General features: G+C 40.5%; 1 protein-coding gene across 10 annotated transcripts in view; it reads right to left on the bottom strand.

Moving 5' to 3' along the window:
• Positions 1 to 23,215, bottom strand: part of MCTP1 (multiple C2 and transmembrane domain containing 1) — a 238,543-nt gene that overhangs the window by 76,256 nt on the left and 139,072 nt on the right. Inside the window, exons 16-17 of one of the 10 annotated variants that reach the window (XM_048291238.1) lie at positions 3,975 to 4,075; positions 1,326 to 2,399 (exon numbers count right to left, since the gene is read on the bottom strand). The exons of 5 other annotated variants lie outside the window; for them this stretch is intronic. In XM_048291238.1, coding sequence (XP_048147195.1) covers positions 2,360 to 2,399; positions 3,975 to 4,075 — 141 coding nt within the window. In that variant the 3' untranslated portion in view covers positions 1,326 to 2,359. Of the gene's footprint in view, positions 1 to 449; positions 575 to 1,325; positions 2,400 to 3,974; positions 4,076 to 4,932; positions 5,052 to 5,145; positions 9,596 to 23,215 lie in introns of those variants that run through there. 4 more of the 10 variants (XM_048291243.1, XM_048291240.1, XM_048291242.1 and 1 more) reach the window with 4 other exon arrangements.

Here is a 23,215-nt window from a genome sequence, read left to right as displayed (position 1 = left end):
AAGTTATAATGCATTCATGAATCATAAAAGGTCTTTGAAATGTAACAGGCAACTGTACTTAGGGCAAAGAAGTACAATTTCTTGCCCAAACCCCTAATCACTAACACTTAGTTGATATATGCACATGTGAAAAACCTCTCTACTCACTGCTGTGTTGCTAGCAAGCCCAAATAAAAATGACATTTAAAATTCAAGATGAAGGCTTGATCTTAATGATTCTCATAGTCACAGTGGATGAACTATGTATAGCATAATTACTAACCTTGTATTTTTTATTAAAGAGAGAGGAGACTTGAGGTTTTAACAGACTGTCTTTTCAATGTCACTCCTCCTTCCCCAGCTCCCCAGTACCTCCCTTCCACCTAAGCTTTGGCCGACACCAAGGAGAGGAAGGCAGGAGTAATTCCACCTGGGTTTTTAATAAATCTGAAAAGTCCTGTGGAACTGACCTTTCACACTGAAGCAGACTGATGATTTATGAGCAGACCTGGACTCTTCAGAGCTGCAGCTCATGTCTACCACTCGAGGTAACTCTCAAAATGGCACTGCTTGGCCAATGTCTTCACAACAGCATCTGGAGAGGGGGATAAATGTTTTGCTGATGCTCAAGAAAGCTTTTTGCAAGACTCAGGAATTCAACTACCTGTTCTCTAGGACAGAGTACTGCAGCAGGTATAGACCCTTCTACCCACTCTCACCAGACCTCTGATCAGCTATGATGGATGTCCTTCCCTTATTCCTTTTAAGATAACAGTCTAACCTTTGACCAAACATCACCACGTCAGCTAAACCATAACACTTGTCAGGTCCAGCCTGTTTTGAATGCATCCAGGGATGTTGACTCCACCCCTTCACTAGGCAGCCTGTTCCAGTGCCTGACCACCGTTTCCGTGAAGAAATTCTTCCTGATGTCCAAACTGAACCTCCCCTGACACAGCTTGAGGCCATTTGCTCTCGTCCTGTCATTAGCTGACTGAGAGAAGAGACCAACCCCATCTCACTACGCCCTCCTTTCAGGCAGTTGTAGAGAGTGATAGGGTCTCCCACAAGCCTCCTTTTCTCCAGGCTAAACAACCCCAGCTCCCTCAGCTACTTCTCATATGACCCTACTCTCTAGACCCTTCACCAGCTCTGTTGCCCTTCCTGGACACACATTCCCATACCTCAATGTCGTTCTTGAAGTAGAGGGCCTAGAACTGAACACAGGACTTGAGGTGTGGCATCACCGCTGTACAGGGGGAGAATCCCTGCCCTGGTCCTGCTGGCCACACTATTTCTGATTACGACCAGGATGGCGTTGGCCTTCTTGGCCACCTGGGCTCACACTGGCTCATGTTCAGCAGCTGTCAATCAGCACCCCAGGTCCTTTTCTCCTGGGCCACTTTCCAGCCACTCTTCCCGCACCCAGCCTGTAGTCCTGCACGGGGTTGGCGTGATCCAAGTGCAGGAACCAGCCTTGGTCTTATTGAACCTCACACCACCGGCCTCGGCCCATTGACCCAGCCTGTCCAGATCACTCTGCAGAGCCTGCCTACGCTCCAGCAGATCAACATTCCTGCCCAATTTAGTGCTGTCTGCAAACTTACTGAGGGTACACTCAACCCCCTCATCCATACCATCAATAAAGACATTAAGCAGGACTGGACCCAGTCTGGAGCCTTGGGGAATCCCAGTAGTGACCGACCAGCAACTGCAGCACCATTCACCACCACGCTCTGGGCCAGCCATCCAGCCAGTTCTTAACCCATAGAAAAGTGCACTTGCCCAGGCCATGGGCTGCCAGCTTGTCTTAGTTTAGTACAATTATACAGAAGAGAGACTCAAAAGTGAGTTATCTCCCCTTTAGTTTTAACCACTCCCGTTTCATCAATAAGGAAAGATGAATGTGAGGTCTAAGTGAAAAAATAACAGTTTACTAAAAAAAAAACCAACAACCAAGATAACACCAATAACTACTAAATAAAATGTGCTGAGTCCCATGGTCACCCAGAAACAAAGAAAACAAGATGGTAGAGGAGACTCTCCTCCTAAGATGGCTACTGCCATAGCAGCCTGTATGGACCAAAGACAATTTGGCAGAGAAAGCCCCCTTCTCCGGACCATGAGAACAAAGGAAAAACAACACACCAACCCAGCCTCCGTGGTTCCAGAGCTCCCTTCTACCTCATATAATAAACAATGGGGAACAGGGACAAAACAAAAACCTAACTATTCTTTGACCAAAACAAATCAACACTGCTGGGATGCTGGAAGAAACTTCCCAACTGCTGCAGCGCTGACCACCCTCAGGGGCTGGAACTTATGGAGAGATGGTTGAGCTTCCTGGAATGGCGCAGCAGCTGCAGGCAGTGGCTGGCACTCATGCAGTGGATTTGACCTCTCCTGGTGTGGCACGGCACCTGGGGAGAAAGGCATTGTGAAATTCTCCAAAGCCTTGGGAGATCAAAAGGAAACTACCCTGCCAAATGGCATGGCACAACATAGCTGTCCCGAGTGGCAGCAGCAAAAAGTTGCTGCAAAATTCACTGTGGAGAAGTTTTGGATTGCAAAATGTAGCTTCTTGGTTGCAACTCAGAGACCTGCCCTACACCACCCCCTAGCCAGAAGAGAACAGAAGGAGAGCTCCACATGCATCTGCTTCTGGTTTTTAAAGGGATGCCCCATTCCCCTTCCATGAAGCCGGTGTAAAACACACAAGTTCGGTTTCCTAGGTTGCTGAGTATTGAAGTGACAGTAAAAACAGACTACGTGGATTAACATAGAGGAAATATGGAATACACATTTTTGGGTCACCCAGAACACAGCTTCTCCAGCAGAACACCGTGGGTGACTGAAGTCCAAGGCAGACAACATCCACAGCCTTTCATCATCCACTAGGCAGGTAACCTCATCATAAAAGGAGATCAGCTTGATCATGCATGATCTGCCCTTCCTAAACCCAGGCTGGCTGGGCCTGCTTCCCTGGTTGTCCCATATGTGATGTGTGACAGCACCCAGCATATCTGTTCCGTAACCTTTGCAAACACCAAGATCAGGGTGACAGCCCTCTAGCTCCCCAAACCCTCCTTTCAACTCTTCTTGTAGGTGGGCATTACATTGGCCAACCTCCAGCTGTCTGGGACCTCCCCAGTTAACCAGGACATATGATAAATGATGGAGAGTGTCTTGGAAAGCTCTCCTGCCAGATCTCTCAGCACCCTTTGGTGAATCCCATCCATCCCCACAGACTTGTGAGTGTCTAAGTACCACAGCATGTCACTTCTTCCTCCTGCATTGCAGGGGGTCTGTTCTGCTCCCTGTCCCTGCCTATCAGTCCAGAGGACTGGTTGTCCTGAGGATAACAGGTCTTGTGTTAAAGACTGATGCAGAGAAGTCATTAAGGACCTCAGCCTTTTCCTCATCCTTGGTGACAAAGTTCCCCTCCACGTTCAATACAGGATGAAGATTTTCCTTGGACCTCCCTTTGTTGTTCATGTCTTATAAAACCACTTTTTATTATTTTTCACAGCAGTGGCCAGGTTGATTTCTAGCTGAGCTTTTGCCTCTGATTTTCTCTCTACACATCCTAACCATATCCTTGTACTCTTCCTGAGTTTCCTGCCCCTTCTTTCAAAGGTCATAAACTCTTTTATCCCAAGTTCCAGCGAAAGCCTGACCAATCTTCTTCCCTGATGGCTTGTCTTTCAACACATAGGGAGTGCCCCTGTACTTTTAAGATTCCATCCTTCTTGATCCCTTTATTATCAAGGACTGTTTCCTAAGGACTCTCTGTGCCCTGAACAGGCCAAACACAGCCCTTCAGGAATCAAAGGCACGGGTTTGGTTAACCCCGCTCCTTACTTCATCAGGAATCAAAATTGCTGTCATTTCATGGTTACTTTGCCCAGGATGGGCATGCTGACCACCACATCTCCCACCAGCTCCTCTCTGTTCATAGACAGCAGGTCTAGCAGGCACCATATCTGGTCGGCTCCCAGCTGCGACAAGAAGTTGTCTTCCACATACTCCAGGAGCCTCCTAGACTGCCTCCTCTCTGCCTTCTTGAGTTTCCAGCAAATATCCAGCAAGCTAAAGTCTTCCACAAGAAAAGGGATGGAGATTGTGAATTGTCAGTCATCTGCTTAGTAAATACTTCATCTGCCTCTTCATCCTGGTTGGTTGGTATGCAAGACTCCCACTAGGATATCTGCATTTTTAGCCTTCTCACTAATTCTCACTCAACCTCAACATTATCCTTCCTTCCCAAAAAAGTTCTAGCTTCCAATCAGGATTCCTATTCCTTTTCTTAGCCTGGAGAGAATAAAAATACATGGGATTTTCCAGTTAGCAGCTCCTGCACGTGGCTCTCCCCCACCTGGGACCATTTGCAGCTCTTGGTTCTTCAGGACAGAGCATCAAGGCTGCTCGGAAAAAAATCTACAGAAGAATATGGCAGCCAGATGAACACATTATACTGCTTTTGTGTGGCAAGGTTTTGGTAGTGGGGGGCTGCAAGTGTGATGATGATTCTGTGAGATGCTGCCAGAAGTTTCACTAATGTCTAGCAGAGTCAATGCTGCCTGGCTCCAGGAAGGACTCACCGCTGGCCAAGGCTGAGCCCATTAGTGATGGGGCAGCATCCCTGGGGTAATGTATTTAAGAATGAGAAGAAGAAAACTGTACAACTACAGTCAGAGAAAAGAGTGAGAATATGTATATATGCAAATACATGTAAATAAACTCTGCAGACACCCAGGTACATGAAAAAGCATGGGGAGCAGGTACTCCAGTACATTGGAGCAGAAATTCCCCTGCAGCCAACTGTGAGGCAGGCTGTCTTTGAAGTCCATGGAAGTCCACAGTGGAGCAAATATCTATCATGGAAGACCCCACACTTCAATACCCAGGGAAGGGACCCATGCTGGAGCAGTCTGTGCCTGAAGGACTGTACCTCCTGGAAGGGATCCACACTGAAGCAGTTTGTGAAGAACTGCAGTCCAACACCCTGTAGTGTGTTGACCCTGGCTGGATGTCAGGCACCCACTGAAGCTGATCTATCACTCCCTCTGCAGCTGGACAGGGGAGACAAAATAAGGGTTCATGGGTTGAGACAAGGTCTGGGAGAGATTACTCACCAAGTATCATCACAGGCAAAACAGACTCAGATTGGGGATTTTAACGTAATTTATTTCTAACAAAATCAGAGTAGGATAATGAGAAGTAGAATAAATCTTAAAAACACTTTTTCCCACTCCTCCCTCCTTCCCAAGCTCTACCTCCTCCCCTCTAGCAGTGTAGGAAGATGGGGAATGGTGGTTGCAGCTGGTTCATCTCAGCTTCTGCCACTGCTCCCGGAGAAGATTCCTCGCCCTGCTCCAGCATGGGGTCCCTCCCACAGGAGACAGTCCTCCACAAACTTCTCCAGTGAGAGTCCTTCCCATGGGTACCAGCTCTTCACAAACTGCTTCAACATGGGTCATTCTTCCACAGAGTAGAGTCCTTCAGGCACGGCCTGCTCCAGCATGAGTCCTTCACAGGGTCAGAAGTCCTACCACAAAACCTCCTTCAGCACAAACTCCTCTCTCTGTGGGTCCATAGCTTCCAGCAGCTTTTCACAGAAGCCACCTCTGTAGCCTGCCCACTACCAAAATCTGGCCATGCAAACCCCATACACTAACATTAGAGAAATTTGTGGAGGGCTGTCTGCTGTAGAAGGGGCCCCATGCTGGAGCAGGAAAAAAGTGTGAGGAGTCTTCTGCCTAAGGAGAAAGCAGTGGCAGAAACAACATGTTATGAAATGACCGCAGTTCCCATTCCCATCCCAGGGCAGCACTAGAGGAGGAATATGGGAGTGGAGCCCATTTGAGCCCATGGAGAAGAGAAGGGGCAGGGGGAAGGTGTTTTAAGATTTGCTTTTACTTCTCATTAGCCTACTCCATTTTGATTGTCAATAAATTCACCTAATTTTAGACCCTAGTTGAATCTCTTTTGCCCGTGACTGTAACTGCTGAATGATGTTGACCCTTAAGCCTTTTGTTATATTTTCTCTCCCCTGTCCAGCTGTGGTGGGCAGTGATGGAGCATCTTTGGTGGGCACCTTGTATCCATCCAGGCTAAAACCACCAAATACATTTCACATGTCTTTCACAACACATAGGCAGGCCAATGTAACATCACTGAATCATTTAAGTCACCTTTAAGATCATCATATCTAACCATTAACCCGGCATGGCCAAGTCCACCACAAAACCATGTACCTAGGTGCCATATCTACATGTCTTTTACATACTTCCAGGGGTGGTGACTCCATCGCTGCCCTGGGCAACCTGTTACAGTGTTTGAGAACCCTTTTCTTGAAGATATTTTTCTAATATCCAGTGTAAACCTCCTCTGGTGCAAGTTTCCATATGTGCACAAGCAGAAACCAAGAGACAAAACACCAACATTTGATTGGCCCTTTTTTGGAAGTCCTGATAAATTTCAACATACAGGAATATAGTGTCTCAAATATTTTAGGATAAGGACACAATTTTTGTGTTAGAAACAAATTAATCACATGACTACATTGAATGCAACTAAATGAAGTTTCAACCTCAGAATTCTATGAGTGACAAAAGTCAAAAGCAACTGACGAAATTACAGACAGATCTTAACTGTAGATAGCACTTCTCAAATAACCAATGATAAATATCAAGCAGAAAAAAGGAATTTTGTTGTATAACCAGAACAGGAAATTAGTTACTGGAAAAAGTCTCTACAGAGATTTGAGATACCCACAAAAGCTGTTGTCTTCATTAAAGGCTGTATGGTTCATCCAAAAGCAAAAAACTGTCAAGAATCCCTTCTTACAGTCTCTCTTCACATCTTAAAAGCACGAAATGTCTTCTTCGGTCATTGAAAACCCTTAGGGTAATTTTACCAGTAAAGACATATTGGTGTCTTAGTTCACAGTTCTTTTTTTTCTAAATACTGGTGATGTGGAAATCACCATAACCGAAATAAACATGTCATAGCACCAAGAATAACACATACCAAACTGAAAGACGAATGTACAAACTCCAAATAAAGAGATAATCATACATTAAGTGCACAAATAATTTGTATACACACTCAGATACAACTGTGTGATAACATGGCACAGTAATCTGTCCTACACACATTTTTTAATTCCATTTACACCCCTTTTACATAGGTCCTGTGGGCCACATATATTATTCAGCAATGGGATGAGGTTTCATTCCTCAGTGCCTCAATTATTATTTACATCTCTGCACAGTTAAGAAATGAGACAAAGTATCAGATCTGTCTACTATTTTGTACTTGTTTTGCCTAGGTAATAATAATACATAACATTTACTCATTGAAAGTAAACCAACTCTCCATTTTACAGACAGGGCTCCTTTTGCTTTATTAGGGTATTCTTTTTTTCCTACATCATTTTGGAATGCATAAAGCCACATTAAGAAGTCATGGGAGTTTTGTTTTGATGCTGCATCTACAGTTAACTAACTGGTGGTTAAATTTGGAAACTCACATGAAAACTTCATGAGACACTATGTCATGAGTCTCACCTCACCTTCAGATCACACAAGACATGGCTACACCTCAGTGCATCTGAAAGCACTGCTTCTAATACTAGGCCATTTTAAGTTACCGCATTTTCTTCCACACTACCACACATCTTTATCATCAAACCTCTAAATACATGCTGTCTAATGTGGATTTGTATCTGGAAAGTACTCATTATGTAAAATGACTACAAATTACAGTATGAGGACTAGTGCTGTAGCAAGTTGTTATAGAGCACTATAAAAGATAATGTCCCATTTCAGAGTAAGGACCAGGGGGGATTCCTAAGATTCCAGGGGTGAAATTGGACATAAGTGAGGTCGATATTACACCTGTGGGCAGTTTATTGATTTACAGAAGGAAACTGGCCTTATTAATGGAGATAGAAAAGGCAAAAGGAAATGAAGGAACAATTTGACGAGCAGCAAGACGCTCAGGGAGTGATGCACAGTTTAGGCAGGACAGTGGGCAATGAGGTGCAGCAGCAGCAGGAAAAGTGGCAGGGCAGCAGTGGTGGGCAGGGGCAGGATGGTAGCAGGCCAAACAGCGGCAGGCAGCGGGGCCGCAGGGCAGTAAGCAGGGATGATGACACCAGCTAGAGATGGACGAGCAGGGGCAAGAGGCAAGGGCCAAAGGCAAGGGCAGCATCGTGACAGCAAAGACTGGGCAAGGAGGGACGGTGAGGAGTGGGCAAGAAATGTAAAGGCCCAGGGCCAGGGTGATGCACTCCATTTCTTACATACTGCACAGCACCTGCCACAGTCTGACTGTCCAAGAAAATCATTGGATCGTCTGGAGAAGCTCTCCCTAGCAGCAGGAAGGAGTTCTCTCCGCCCTCAGGGGGGGAAGCCTGGAAAAGTCCTCCCAGTGACAAAGGTTTCAGGGACTTTCGCCACCCCAGGAGGCTGCCTGGAGAAATCCTCCTAGAGATAGAGATCCTCTGCACTCCTCAAGGGAGTCGCCTGCCTAGAGACAGAGCCCCTCTTCACCCTCCTCCCTGCTGCACCAGTCACGGGTGCTTGCTGTGCACATGTGCACGTGCTGTCGCTGCCAAGGCATGTGCAGATTTTCTAGTACTTTTCCGTTTAATGTTAAACAACAGATTTTTGAACAACAGTTCAGAATAAAATCCAATGTTGAGACATTTTCACTCTAACATTAATCAGTCCCTCACAAGTAAGTAACAGAAGAAATACAAAGGAGGGCATCTCATGAAACAAAAAAGAGAAGTAACACCAGTAAATATAAAAACATGCTGAAGAAACAGATGTTTTGAAAAGCTGTATGTACTCCTTATGTTCTAAAACTGATCAACCCATGAAGTTACAAAAATAATGGCAGTGTCAAAACCTCACCAGATAATTATAACACTTCATTCATTCCTGTCACTTTAACAAATACTATTCAATACTATTACATAGTGTTCATTATTTGTGAAATAACATTTAACTTGCTGAGGTATAATACCTTATATTGAATATACCTCAATTATGGGATACTCTCTTTAATTTTCCTCAATACAATTCCAGAGCAGACAGTGTCAGAAAGTAAAGAAAAATAAATTCTTTATTTTATATGTATGTATGTATGTACGTATATATATATACACTTTTTTTTTTTTTTTTGCATCTACACATAGGTTTAGTTTTATTTCTCCATACAAACAGCAATTTTGGTTCTATTAATAGAAAGACAATTGTTTCAATTACTTCTATGGTGTACTTTTATACTTGAATATATCACTTTTAGTGTTACAGAACTTGAACTGTGATGTCAGTCTTTGAATACTTAAGTAGGTGGGTGTTTTCTGTTGTTTTTCTTCTGCACACCACTAACATGAAATTGTTATTCTCATCTCAAGCAGAAAAAAAGGGAGCAGAATGAGTTTTCTCATAGTGCACTAAAGTAAAAAATAGTTGGCTTATAATGATGGCTTTTTAAGCCTCCCAGTGCACTGTGAATGATTATTAGTAGAGAAGAAGAAAAGAGTTATTGAAACACAACTTCAGCATACTGGTAGACTATGATATCCAAAGAAAGAGAATTCCTGTCAAAAAAAAAATAGTAAAATAGTATTTACTGTCTGTATGAATTCCCTGTATTAAAATATCTTTAAAACCTCTATCCATATTTCTGGAATTTCTCTTTCAAAGTTCTTCTGAAGAGTGACTTTTGTACAACCCAACTTTAAACATATAAACCAGTATAACTGAAAGTTGGTTTTGCAGACTGGGGAAAATGTACATCTCCCCTGTCCCATTTGGAACAATCTCCTCCTTGGGTAACTCCTTTCAGAAAGAGGCATGTCTGCACACACAAAAGCACACACAGTGGAAGAAGGGAGGGAATGCTATTACACTCTGCTGCACTCCTGCCAGCCAAGGCGGTTTTTATTTCAGTGCTTACATACAGATGTTGGTGTCCAAGTACCCACACTATGGTTACTGCCCTTAAAAAGCAGAAAAAAGCTATCAGCTCTTCAGCTACTCCCAGCTCTTCCAAAACTTGTGGAAGCAGAGAGAATTCATTTCAGTCATGAAAATTGTGACATATCTGGAGAAAGCTCTATATGCAGTTACTGGAATATCATTTACTCTGACTGTATTTGCTTCAAACATCAGAAACCAAACGCTTATTTTCTATGCACTTGCTTTTCGCATGAAATCCCAGATGCTGTAGAATTATTTTCAGTGTCAATTTCTTGTTTATCACATTTTCCACCCTATATGTTTTTTAGTATCTGATAAGTCTCTCTGGGATCTAGCTACATCTCTGATAAAGAGCTGTTTGACAACTGCATTCTTGGTACAAGACTTCTCACTCATTTCAACTATATACAAATACACAGAAAGGGCTAACACATATTTATTTACAAGTATAGGTGTTGCCAGTATCTTATTCAAACACATACAGACAGTAAATGCACATATGTGCTCATATACATACAGTAAAACAATGGGATTTCCATGGGGAAATGCAAAAATTATTGTTAAAATGTCTGTCATCCATGTAAGAGAAACAGACATGAGCTGGGCATTAAATTTGCATACAGCCCCAAGCACAGAGGTTCGTGCATGTGTAGTGTTCTCCTGCTCTTGAAGATGGGCATATCTGGCAGGGAGAGTCTGTCAGGATTAGCTCAGGAAAAAACACCCGCAAGGAGATAATTTGAAGACATACTGAGAACTTGCCTCAGTATGTGAAAATAAACAAAACTATGCACACTGAAAGTTACCACAAACACTATGCCACACATCAGGGAATAATCTATTTCAGCTAATTAAACACACAGCCATACACCATACTGTGAGAAATGGTTGCCACTTAGGATTGATTAAGTTCTTGCATTGCTTAAATTTGGAAAGGAAAGATCTTTTTAAATGTTCAGATGGAGAAGAAAGGAAAAAAAATATAAAATTTAAAGTAGTTGTGATATAAACAGGCTCAGATTCACTTGATGGCTTAGCTTTCCAGTGAATAACAGGGCAGCATAAAGACGTTAATGCTTCTTTTATGAAAAATAACCAAAAGGTACAGCTCCTTTCTTGATTTTGAAGCTGCTTTTGACAAAGTCTATACTAATAGCCTCTGCTTCAAGTTACAATCAAGATTTTTTTTTACCTAATCGGTAAACTTGTGTAAATAGAGTGTGTCTTTTACCAACCACACTGGCTGCTGAGGTAGACGTTATTGTGACTTTAAATTCTGGTAGGAAGCAGATAGGCATTACTGCATGTGATTCTTATTTTAAAAAATTATATAATCTATGTGTGAAAACAACTTGGCCTGAAACCATCTAGCATAAGGCAACAAAGTCTTTCTTTTTCCTTTCCTGTTCTTTTTTTCCCCAAACCAGTCCTCTTTTTCTTTCCAGCTTTTTTGTTATGAGAGAAAGCATGATGCCATTTCATCACTTGTACTTACTTAACACACACAGACACTCACACGCAAGGAAAATAACTCATCATATCAAAAGTAGGACATGAAAGCGTATCTCCAAATGTTCACAGCTACATGTCTTATGAAGCAAATTTTCTACTCTTAAATAGTAATTGAAATTACTCCAGAGATTTCAGACATTTCTGGCCTGCTAACATGAGTCTAGTTACTTCATGGACAGTTCACAGGTCCCACTGAAGAGTAATAAAATAGATATTATTGGAAACAAAAAAGATGAAGATGGCTTACACACCCACAAAAGGTTTAAGCAAGACTGCAGATCAAGAATACTGAGAAGAAGTATCAGAAGTATCACAGAAGTAACCAAAGAAAACTGAGGTAGTATCTGTAGCACTTTCAGAACGTGCTCAGCTGGTGACTTCTGCATTTTGCCTTGCACAAAAACGAATGGCTACAGAGGCACAGCTACAGTCTGAACCAGTGACAGCCAGTCTCCAGGCACATCTGTTTGGTTCAGCAACATTGCACTCAGGATCTGACACTGAGTCTGTTGTCTTTCCAACAGCACAGACAAGGAGACTGGCATTGACTTCAGGCTTGAGACCTAAACAAATGTGAAGGTACCATGTGCATTTTTGGTAAAGGCAGAGGGGAAGAAGACTACTTACTGAATAAGAATGTGAAACAAACCTAAATACTGCCAACCTTCCTTAAATAAAAAGGGTGTCCTTCAACATACACATGTGTCTTGGGGGCAACTCATAAGGATAAGGTATCCCAAGTCACCCAGGCTCGAAGATTGTTACTGAATGTTTAAGAATCACAAGGGGCAACCTTGTGTGTGAAGGCAGCAGGGCGCAGGGGGGGTCCCTCTTTCATCTCTCCCTGAGACTTCGCTGGGGGTGGGTCCTTCCTTACTTCCTGCCTTGCTCCCTTCCACTGGGGGATTGGGCAGATTGGAGTGTGTGTGCTTGGCCAGGGATATTGCTACACTGCAACTTGGCACTACGATCACATCTGCCTGCTTTCCCCAGCTTCTGCCTGCTGCTGGTGGTGCTGCTGAGATCGAACACTGCCTGTGAGTTTGCAAAAGGAGCAATTGCCCTTCCTCCCTCTGGTCTGAGCCACCATTACCCTGGGGAGGCTCAGGGCTCGCACCGGAGCACCCCTGGTGCTCATCAGCCCCGGTGCCCCTGGCCATGGTCATCACTACATCAAAGAGGGAAAATAGTAGTTAACAGGTTGGAAACTTCTGATGTTGTTTGTTCGGTTGTGTAATATATATACACACATATATATATGTTATTCCTGTTTTCTACATTTTTGCTTGAAAGACCCATAATTTCCGAAGTTACAATAATTCAGAGGAAAAGGTCTTCTTTCCATTCCAGGAAGGTTCCTTGGTAAGCACTTGTCTTTCAAGTCCAGACATTAATTAGCGCCCAGTGTGCGGCTCAAGAGGAAAGGGTGAAAAGAGGGTAACAGGTCTTGGGTAACCCATTTGCATATTGGATATAGAAGCCTCAAGAGGCATCACCATGTGGTCCAGCTTACCCCAGTTCAGTTGGCACATGATCACGTTCATGTTTTTTCCATTTGCAGATCATTATCTAAACATGGGCCCTAAAACTAAGGCCATTGTGACTGTTATCAAGTTTGTAGAATGGGCCAGTTGGGTGAGTAATTCAATGCTTGTAAACCTCTTTTGGACTGTGTCCATGTGAGTATATAACTACCACAGCCTGAGATCCTGTCCTTGACGGTTCACTAATAATGGTACCTATTTGGGGGGAGGAATGCAGGGGGCATTCACCCACTTTTTCAGGCCTACCAAAACAGCTTTTGAAAGGTTTGAATTTCCCCTAAATGCTAAAGATACCGTATTCTCGCTGACATTTTTGCTAAGTGTATTCAATATGGTCCATTTAGCATTTAGAGAGAGTGAAGTTGCCATGGGTAGCTACCCCAAAATCTGCCCCAGGGACTAGGGATGCTGCTCAGAAACCTGCTGCAGGGGCCAGGGACACTGCCCAACAGCACCACCCATAGTCAGAGGGAAAGGTGGATAGCGCAGCAGTAGAACCAACAGATGTTACAGCTGTTCAGGCTCCAAACAAACCAGAAGGGCAGCCACAGCTAGCAGCAGCCGCCCCTGTGCTGCCTTTAAGCAGACTAAGAGGGTAAAGCCTCTGTGGTATGGTGAGTGGTGGAATAAGTGTAGGTATGGAGAGGTGTGGCAGGTTCCTTACATCACACTGCTGCAAACCCGCCAAGGTAACCTCTGGCATTCCAATGGAGTCGTTTTGGGGTTTGGGAGTTTTGGCTGGGGAGTAGGCTCTCCCAATGGGGTTCTTTTGGGAATTGCGGTGTAATGCCACAAGAGGTGTTGGGGCTGACCCAAGACTTGGCTGGCGGGTCAGGGCTCCCTTCCTTCCTGCCATTCAGGGATCAAGCAGAGTGGTCATGGTGCTACAGAAGTTCATGTATTCAGCTCTGGGACCCCTTTTTTAAGGGAACAATAAACATATATGACAGAAATGCATGTGGTGGTGGAAACCCAGCCACAGCCTTCCTGATGACAGCCAGGAAGTAGTGACTTCAAGATCCTGTTAGAACTCACCTAACTGAATGAAAGCATCATTGCTAAAACATGTCACTCTTTCTCACCTACTGTCACTCTGCCCCAGCAAACTAGTCTCAGCAACAAAATACCTAACATTTGATAAGAAAGGGTGTAAGGGAGCAGAGAATCAAACACAGGTAAAATCCTGATGCAAAAATAGCCTTATGAGAACAGAATTTGGCTGTGAGTTTTTCACATCATACAACAACATAATACCGATATGTAATCCCCTAAAATAGTACTTCAATAATGTTTACCCATGTCAGAACTCAAAAAGAAAAATACATTAAAGAAGGACTACAATACCTCACGAGAGCTCGTGATTGCATTCCCATTTTTTCCTTTGAAAATTTGATGTTGTATCTTGACAGTGACAAATTGCATGTTCTTTGCTCAGTGGACTTCCCTGATAATAGAAGATATTCTTCCCCAAGAGAAGGGATATTTCAGGTAAACACATTCACATGTACTGAGTCTGCCCTTTACTGAAAAAGAGTTTGATCTAATTGGTAGAATGTCATCATGGAACAGAACATCTTAAAATAGATTACCAAGTAAACTTTAAATTACTTCAAACATTGAAAATGCCCATTTTTCTTAAGATACTATTCCTAAGATATTGATAGCTGTGAAATTCAAGTTTTGCACTGCCATACGACATGCTCAATGACAGCTACATAATATTTATCTTCTGAATAATTCTTAAAAGATCCATCAGTTCACTTGAAAAATGCAGAAAGAGAAAACAGAATAGAAAAGACCAAAATTGCACTAAAGCAGCTTTAACGTAAGTTTATCACAAGGCAATTGTTTATATCCTCACTTGAGATTCTCTTTAAAGTTTAGGGGCATCTGCTGTAGAGGAATGTATGTGTATTTCTCTGTAATCCACAGAACCCAACAGATTTCTATTTACTGTTATATAACTATGAAAAAGTTAAAAAAGGTATCTTACAGCTCATCCTTCAGACAAGCAATTAAACAGTTTCTTATATGCTTAGGTAGGAAATAAGTGTAGCCTTATTTTTCCACACAGTGAGAACAAAAAAAAAGGAAGTAATATACAGGGGAAAAACTTATCAGCCATGCCTGTGTACACCTTTAGTTTTTCCTTGCTACACAAATTTATACCTGTGTGTGATCTGCATATAAAATACCTGAGGTAGAGACGTGTACTGCTGTGAGGATGTAACAGGAGAGTAAAAAAAAAACTGCTACTAACCAAGATTTTTTTTAATGTGTATTAGATAAAGTAGCCTCCTTTCCTCATGCTAATATCTTCTCCTGCCTGTGCATATGCTTTGCTTTGACTATAGTCAGTCATTGTGGGGTCCTCACCCTGGGTGTCCTGTTTCCCTTGGGTGCCCCAACCTGGGAAAATACTCCCTTGCCTTATGAGTTACAATGTGAGTATTTGCTGTGGACAACAAGTGCCTTCTAACCTGGCCACTGACACGACAGATTGAAGCAGGGCCTTCAGAAACAAGTCAGCTTTTCTTGTTAACCATTCAGCATTTGCCCAGGCAAAACAACAAAAAAAACCTCTTCCCTCTCAGGTTTTTTGTTAATGCTTGCTTGGGTTTCTGTAACAATTTGAAAGATGAAAAGGTTTGCATTTTACAAAACAAAACAAAACCCAACTTAGACAAAGAGTGGCTCAGTGCATGTGGGAATTCAATCCGTGCTTCTCTCATCCACAACAAAAATGCCTTCTATTCTAGTGAGAAATGGAAAAGCTGCAAACTCCCATGCTGATAGTCCTGATGTTTTTCTGCTCCTACAGTGTGTCAAAGGTTAGTTCCCTCCCACCTGCATCACACTTTGCTTCTTCTAATACACAACCAAGCATTCAGACAATACAATTAAAAACCATCTTGCTCATTGGAGGCTCTCTCAGACATTCAGCGTTCCCTTCTCAAATATCCTAGTCCAGCACACAGATAAAATCATTAACTACTGCCTTAATAAGAGCTTTGTATGATTTTTTTCTTTTTAAACCCTATTTGCTGACTTTCACTAAAATTAAGCACAATCTTAGTAGAATCGAATAAATGTCAGCAGTTTTATTTAGCACACTGTGATCATGGGTAAGGGTGATAGATAACCAGACCTTCTTTGTTATGACCTCTTAGGAGAAAAATAATAAACCTAGAGACATTCTGCATTATATGACATAAGAACAACTCCAAAGGAAAACAAGCTGTCATTTTAAGAGATGATACGCTATCACTGGGTTCTAGAAATGGAAGCAGTGATATATTATGAAGCATATATTTGAGGGGGAAAAAAAAAATGTTAAGCTCCAAAGATTTTTTGCAGAACAGCCTCACATTTAAAAATAATGCCTATGTTACATTTTTTTGATACTGCATATTGAAGCTGAAGAAGCAAGTAATCGCAGTATTGGTGACGAGTCACTTCCCCAGCACTGACAGCAAGGTCAGTATACTCGTGGGGTAGCCTGATCCTGCATTGCAGTGGTTTTGGTCAAACTCCCTGACCATCGAATCAGTAGCCAGCACCTCTAAGCTTAGTTGCTGACTGTTGTAAGTGATGGATCAAGCCCACAGGGAGACAGATGAACAGAGTTTAGTTAAATTCATAGAGTTTACCTTACTCAGTATATAATAGAGACCACTAGTGTCATGTCATTTGCAGAATAGAGAAGAAAATGTGAAATAGAAATGCAGAATTATGCTCATTTATTAATACCTGATGGACAGTACATTAAAACAAATAATTATGAGAGAACATTGTATCTCTGAGGTACTTCATGAAAGTGATCTGCCGTTTTAAGATCATATATAGTCATCAAAGTCTAGAAATTATGCAAATAGTACTAGCTACATTTAGAGGTCTGCACAAGTAAAGACTTCCCCACCTAAACAGTAACTGTCTCTCAGGAAAGGCCATGATTTTTGTGTGATGCAAAGGTGCTACCTACAGGCTTGAGCAGAGAATGACATGCTGGGAAGCTTAGGAAAAAGGATCCAATTTTTATGAGGAAATAGAACAGAACTAGCTTTACCACTAAACCAAATACCTCTTAATTTCAGGCTAAAGAACATATGTTTTACCAAACTTTAAAAAACCCATAATAACAAAGATTTTCAGTTAACCCAATTTAATCCTAAATCTTACAATGGTGTCTGTATTTTTCTGGGTTTCTTTATTTAAATCAGTTACAGTGCCATTAAAAAAAGGCTAACTTTGTTTTTTAATCAACAAACAGTAAATAAGCTGTATGCTCTTCTGATACACATATATCAGGCATATTTTTATTGACAAATAAACTTGGCCACAACTATGAAAAGATCACATTTGAAGATTACATTAATGTTTGGTCTTACAAATACAGTAAGTGCCAGACAGGAAGTGTTTGTACCCTATTAAATATATATCTATCCTATACCTCTTGTATACACAATGCTTCATTCAATACAGTGCAGCTGTACTGAGAATTACTTGCTTAAAAACAACAGCATAGCCAATATTTTTGAGATAATGTAAAATGCTTGGGCACGTGCTTTAATCTAAAAGCATGCTTTTTCTTCCCTGCGTCTTTTACACATTTCTCTCTTCCCTAGTCAGGTCAGATATGGCAAATACCTATGCATATGTGGAGATTTACTCTTGAGGATATTCCCACTGATTTGAATGAATTTAAAGATATGAATTTAAAAGCATAGGCTCTGTTTGTTAACTTTTAGGCACAAAGGTGTGCCCACCACCCTGTACACACCGCTGCAGTATACATCCAAAACAAAATGGTAACAGCAGTAGCAGCAGTGTTCTCTTGAATTTACCTTCAGCTAAGACTCAAGCAAGCAGTGCAATTAAAAACTAATACATTCTGCCTTTCAAAAAAATTCTGACATCCTTTTTTCTTTTCCATTTTTTTTTGGGGGGGGGGAGGGAACAGTTTCAAAAGTAGTATAAAAATAGAAAACAAAAAGATAAATATTACTAAATGCAATTTGTATTATATAATAGAGTGATAATTGAGAATATTTTTCCTTTCAGATATATAATTCAGCAGTTCTGTATTTAAAGGCTGTATTTTTCATATCTATAGCGACGAAAAGACAGCACCCTGTCACAAGTACAATTACATAAATTTTAGAATCCCTGGCATGCCATGAAAGCATGAATTTTAAAATGAGACTTTGTTTTCTGTCCATTTGTCCAAATTCTGAATTCCTTTTAGGGAGTAAATATCCACATAAATTTTTATTTGACTCAAATAATTCTGACATTCAAAGGCAATTATCTGATGAGCTGAATAAGTGCCTTAGTTTACTGTCTAAGATGAACAGATAATCTAGGTTAAACCACTTTTCTGAAATAATTAGGATTCATTAGCTTGTCTAAAAACACTATTCCAAAGAAATAAACCAAAACATAAGCTTAAAAATAAATAAAAAATAACCTCAAAGAAGAGCCAATGGTACTGATGTATGCCATAGAACAAAATAAAGAGTGTTCAGCAACGATGCATATCTTTTGCTTTATTCTTAAGCAACTAAAATATCTCGTAAAGACAAGATCCTATTGATACTGTTACTGATTTCAGATTCAAACTATTATGCAAAATTTCCAATTATTCATGATTTTAAGATGAAATTTCAGGAATGATCTGACCAAAACCTATCAGCTATTCCTAATCTTATTTTTAGAAATTGGGGGAAAAAAGGAGTTTACATTACTGTAATTCTACACATACATTATTCTAAATATAATATAATTACATCACAATTAAATAAGCTCAATTCTATTTTATTTATGAAGATAATCCTGAATAATTTTTTAATAGAAAATTTTTCATTATAATTAAACTCTTTAGAGTACATTTAAATGACTCTTGAAGAGAGAACCACACAAGCTGTGGCAGGATATTCATAACAACTTTACTGTGAAATTAATATTTAACTCATTTTAAAATACTTAATGCCTCCTATAGTTGTCCATAAATTAGTTCAAGTTGCCTTTGCCACTAATTGAATTTATTCATATTTTATTCTGTTCTCCCAATTTTTAATCAGAAAGTCTGTGCGCAGTTCGTAGTAATGTTCATGGGTAGCTGGAGAAATAGTAGTAAAGGGTGAAGTTCCTACTAGATTTCTCATTATGATAATAAAATTTTAAATGATATGCCCCAATCCTTTTATTATAATAACTTGCCTGTGACAAACTAATGCATCAACATGTAACACCATTTTGGTGCTTTCTGTTATTTTAGATGCAAAGATATTTTTTCCCCTTGTTTGATTTTCTTAGCCTGTAGCCCATATTAAATAGTTCCAAGGAGTGGGGATAGCAGATGTCTATAAACACTCCTAGTTTAATGATGAAAGTAAAACAATGGCTTGTGGATTACTGCAAAAATAGTTCTGATAGGGAAAAATTCAAAATGATTCAGTCACATGCAAATATCACTCTTAATTTTGCTGCATGTATATGCAATACAAGCACTTCCAGCTTTTAAAACCTAACCATTATTAGATAAATCATAACTGACTTAACTAAACATTTTTACCCTGCTATAGTAATTCATATATGTCCTAAAATTAATTTCTTCTTTGAATTGTTGTAACAGTATTTGCATGAAGTTCCTTCCAGAAAAATGGCTATTACTATTTTGTTTTTACTTTTCCCTGAAATGTTCATAAAGTTCTTCAGAACACTGATCAAAACTGAAAAAGTAAAATAAAAATAATTTCCTTTATGAATGTTTGATGACCTTTGACATCAGTCACTATTTAGAGACCCATAAAAGAATAGATAACATACATGACTCACAAATTACCAATTATGAAAAATTATCTGGGGTAGAATGCTACACTAATGCAAAAAGATGGATTGCTTGTCATAAACCAATAAAGCTGTTGTTTGCGAATCCAGTACCTCACTTCTTTCTTTCATGTTGGGAAACTTAAAATGATTTCTAAACCGCATTAACTTAAAAAAATGCAGCCTATCATACAGGTCAACACTGAAAGTGACCCAGAAATAATCTGTTAATTTTTTAACCAATATATATTTTATATTTGACTATCAGTTCTAAAAATCAAAAGTCAGCAGGAATGAGACACATCATAGAGCAAGCAGATAGTCCTATACTGCAGAGCTATCGGGGGTGCTGGTTCTACCAGCCAGATCTTAAAGTGGTCTCAAAGAAGTGCCATATTTGTCGTTTCCAGGTAGGCAACAGAATTTAATTAATCAATAATCACATTTTAGAGCACAGGCACCTCCGTTTTAAAACACTCCTCCTGCATAAGAAATTTTTCAGGGTTTTGAGTTTACTTTCTTCTCTGCATCTTGGGGGAGACAAATTTTTGGATTTTAATAGAAAGAATGTGAGAAAGAATGGATGTCTGCAGAAAATAAAATAAATACAAGCCTCAGTACCACAGTGCAGAGTCATCAGCTGTTGAGGAGTTACCTACACAAAACTCTGTCTGGTGATGCAGCCAAGCATTCATTACACTCTGACTGGTAAATGACAGGACTGCTCAAATCAGAGATAAACAAGATGAACTTTATTTTCATCCAGAAACCCCAAACCCCCTTCTCAGCCTTTTGCCTTCCCTGCAAACAGTGAACCCATCACTTGTGGCACAATGCTGAGAGAAAAATACCAGCAGAAATGCTTCTGATGTTTTTAAAAGTAACTGCTGTATTTCTCAGTTCCAGTTTATGTGCCGACACTCTTTTCACATACACTTTTTGCTCTGCCTGTGCCAGAATCCACAGTCATCTCTGGCTCACTAACTTTGGCCCAATCAAGGAGGGACACCTGATTTATAACACTACCAGTTATAACACTGATTTATAACACTACCAGTTACAGCTCTCAGAACTGTCTTGCACTGTGAGAAACAGTGGAATGATTTAATTAAAATAATTTAATTCAAATTAGGCATATTAGACATTGTAAGCAAAGGAGCAGAAGGGTGAGCGCACTGATCCGGAGACAATGAAGCATACTAACCAGAGTTTCCCAGGTTCAGATCCCAGGTCAGATACATACTCCCTGCTCCCAGCTTCAGCTAAGAGTGTGCCCGGAGGTGGCTGCCACTGCTTTTGGGGGAATGGAGGAGTAGGCTTGTGTGTCGGGGTGGGGAGGAAGGGGGGATTAGCTGCATTGTCACTCACTAATGACAGCTGCCAGATGATTAGAAACCACATTAAGTTCTTAACTTTAATTTTGCTAATCAGCAAGATCAAACTCCTACAACCAAACTGGGTTTTTTTCATACTAAAAAAAAAAAAAAAAAGAGAGAGAGTTTGCACATTTGCTGTCTAATCAGGATGTATGGCAGTGAACAAGCACATGGTTTTAAAAATGTACTTTGACAGAATAAAATACTTCACTGATTTGGACCGGCCTCAACAGCATCAGTTGCAAGGGCTATGCATACAGGACTGCAGTTTTAAGCAGTATTATTTCTTCTTATGAAATCCTGACATTCAAGAATCAACCAACAAAAGGGGAACTGTATTTAAGCATTTTGACATCATATTCCCCAAAAAGGTGGCATTTGAGGACAGCAAAGCTCTGCCATATTTATTGTGAGAAAGCAAAACCAAACCAAATCAAAACCTTGCACAAAAAGAGCTGAGTAGCCTTTATAATGACTATCCTCCGGGTAGGCTGTTGGTCAAGGCAAATGTACATTAACTTCTGGGAAATCTGCAATTTTTCTATATTCTCCATGTAGAAAGAAAGCTTACTTCTTTAACACTATGTTTGGAGTGAGCTCACAATAGATGGTTAATGGTATAATGAATGTATTTTCTTGAGGGGTTTTTTTTGGTTGTTGTTTTTTGTGTGGGGTTTGGGTTGGAGGTTTTTTTCTTCCTTTTTTTTTTTACCTAGCCTGTGACTTTGATAAGGCTGCTTTTGGAAATACAATAGTTACCCAACTGTTTTATGGTTTTAACAAACCCTTACTTCTGCCTTGTATTCTAAACAATGTAGCCTCTATTTGCACCTAAGTGGTACTAAATTACAGATAAAGTTACAGCAAATTTGTTTTCTTAAAAAAGCAGTGAGGCCTAACATCCTTTAAGTAATAACAGCCTTGCTTTTAATTCAGAAGTAGAACTGGAATAATTTTCCCTCAGAAAAAGCAACAATAGAGCTGTTCTTGCAGGGCTGAATGGGGCATGGCTCATTTTGCAGGTGTGCAGGTGCTCCAGTGGAGAGGCAGAAGGGTGCCTGACCTGGGTGGGCAGCCCAGGCTGTGGTAGGTAACTCCAGACTGGCCCACCATCCACTGGATGGGGCTGACGGAGCTCTCAACTCTGATGTTCCAGTGAACCAGTAATTTATAGAGTTGTATCTTGCTCATACTGATGAAATCAAAGTAGCTAATAAAAACCTGAAGCACTCTTGGAGCAAAGCAGAAATGTCTTAAAAGGTTAAAACGCCATAAATCACAGCCAAAGCAATTCTTGAATGTGAAAATACTACATTATAAAGACCTACCAGCACACCGAAGTTATTTTCCAAATGTTCCACCTAATAGACTGCGATGAAGAAATAATTTTTTTTTTAATATGTTTCACTGGAATTGTATTAAAGAAGGTTAATATTCAGGATTAAAACCCCTATTGAGGCTGATGTGAAGCTGCAGTGCTATGAAGAGAGTAATACAATACAGAAACAAAGCTCTAACAAGGTGTTAGTTACCTCTACTGTAAAATAAATCGTTCCAGTACATTTCCATATTTACTTGCTACAATATTATGATACTATTTCCAACAGATGAAAATCAAGTGCATTTAAGGAATAAGCATTAAGTGCTGTTAATGTGGTCTTATGATGGTAATCATTGTCTTGGGAAAAGTATATTGTGTTTTATATACTAATGCTATGATGTGTTTATTAACTCAGAATCCCTCTGCCAACAGTGGTGCTTTAAGCAAGTAATAATTAATATGGTGGCAAATATTAAAAATACCTACTTTTAAATTTAACTCATGTTAAAGGTCTTCTTTATCTACTGGTACTATTTCTTCTTCAAGAAAAAAGAGCAAAAAGAATACTGTATACCACGCAAAGATTACTCAGTCTTTTTTTTTTTTTAGGGAAAACATGCTTAAAATAAGCATTATTGGTATCCCTTACAGTATTGA

Source organism: Corvus hawaiiensis, chromosome Z (genome assembly GCF_020740725.1).
Source record: "Corvus hawaiiensis isolate bCorHaw1 chromosome Z, bCorHaw1.pri.cur, whole genome shotgun sequence".
Classification (NCBI taxonomy): Eukaryota; Metazoa; Chordata; class Aves; order Passeriformes; family Corvidae; genus Corvus; species Corvus hawaiiensis.
The sequence above is the reverse complement of the archived record's forward strand: the minus strand, read 5'-3'. Positions and strand labels throughout refer to the sequence as shown.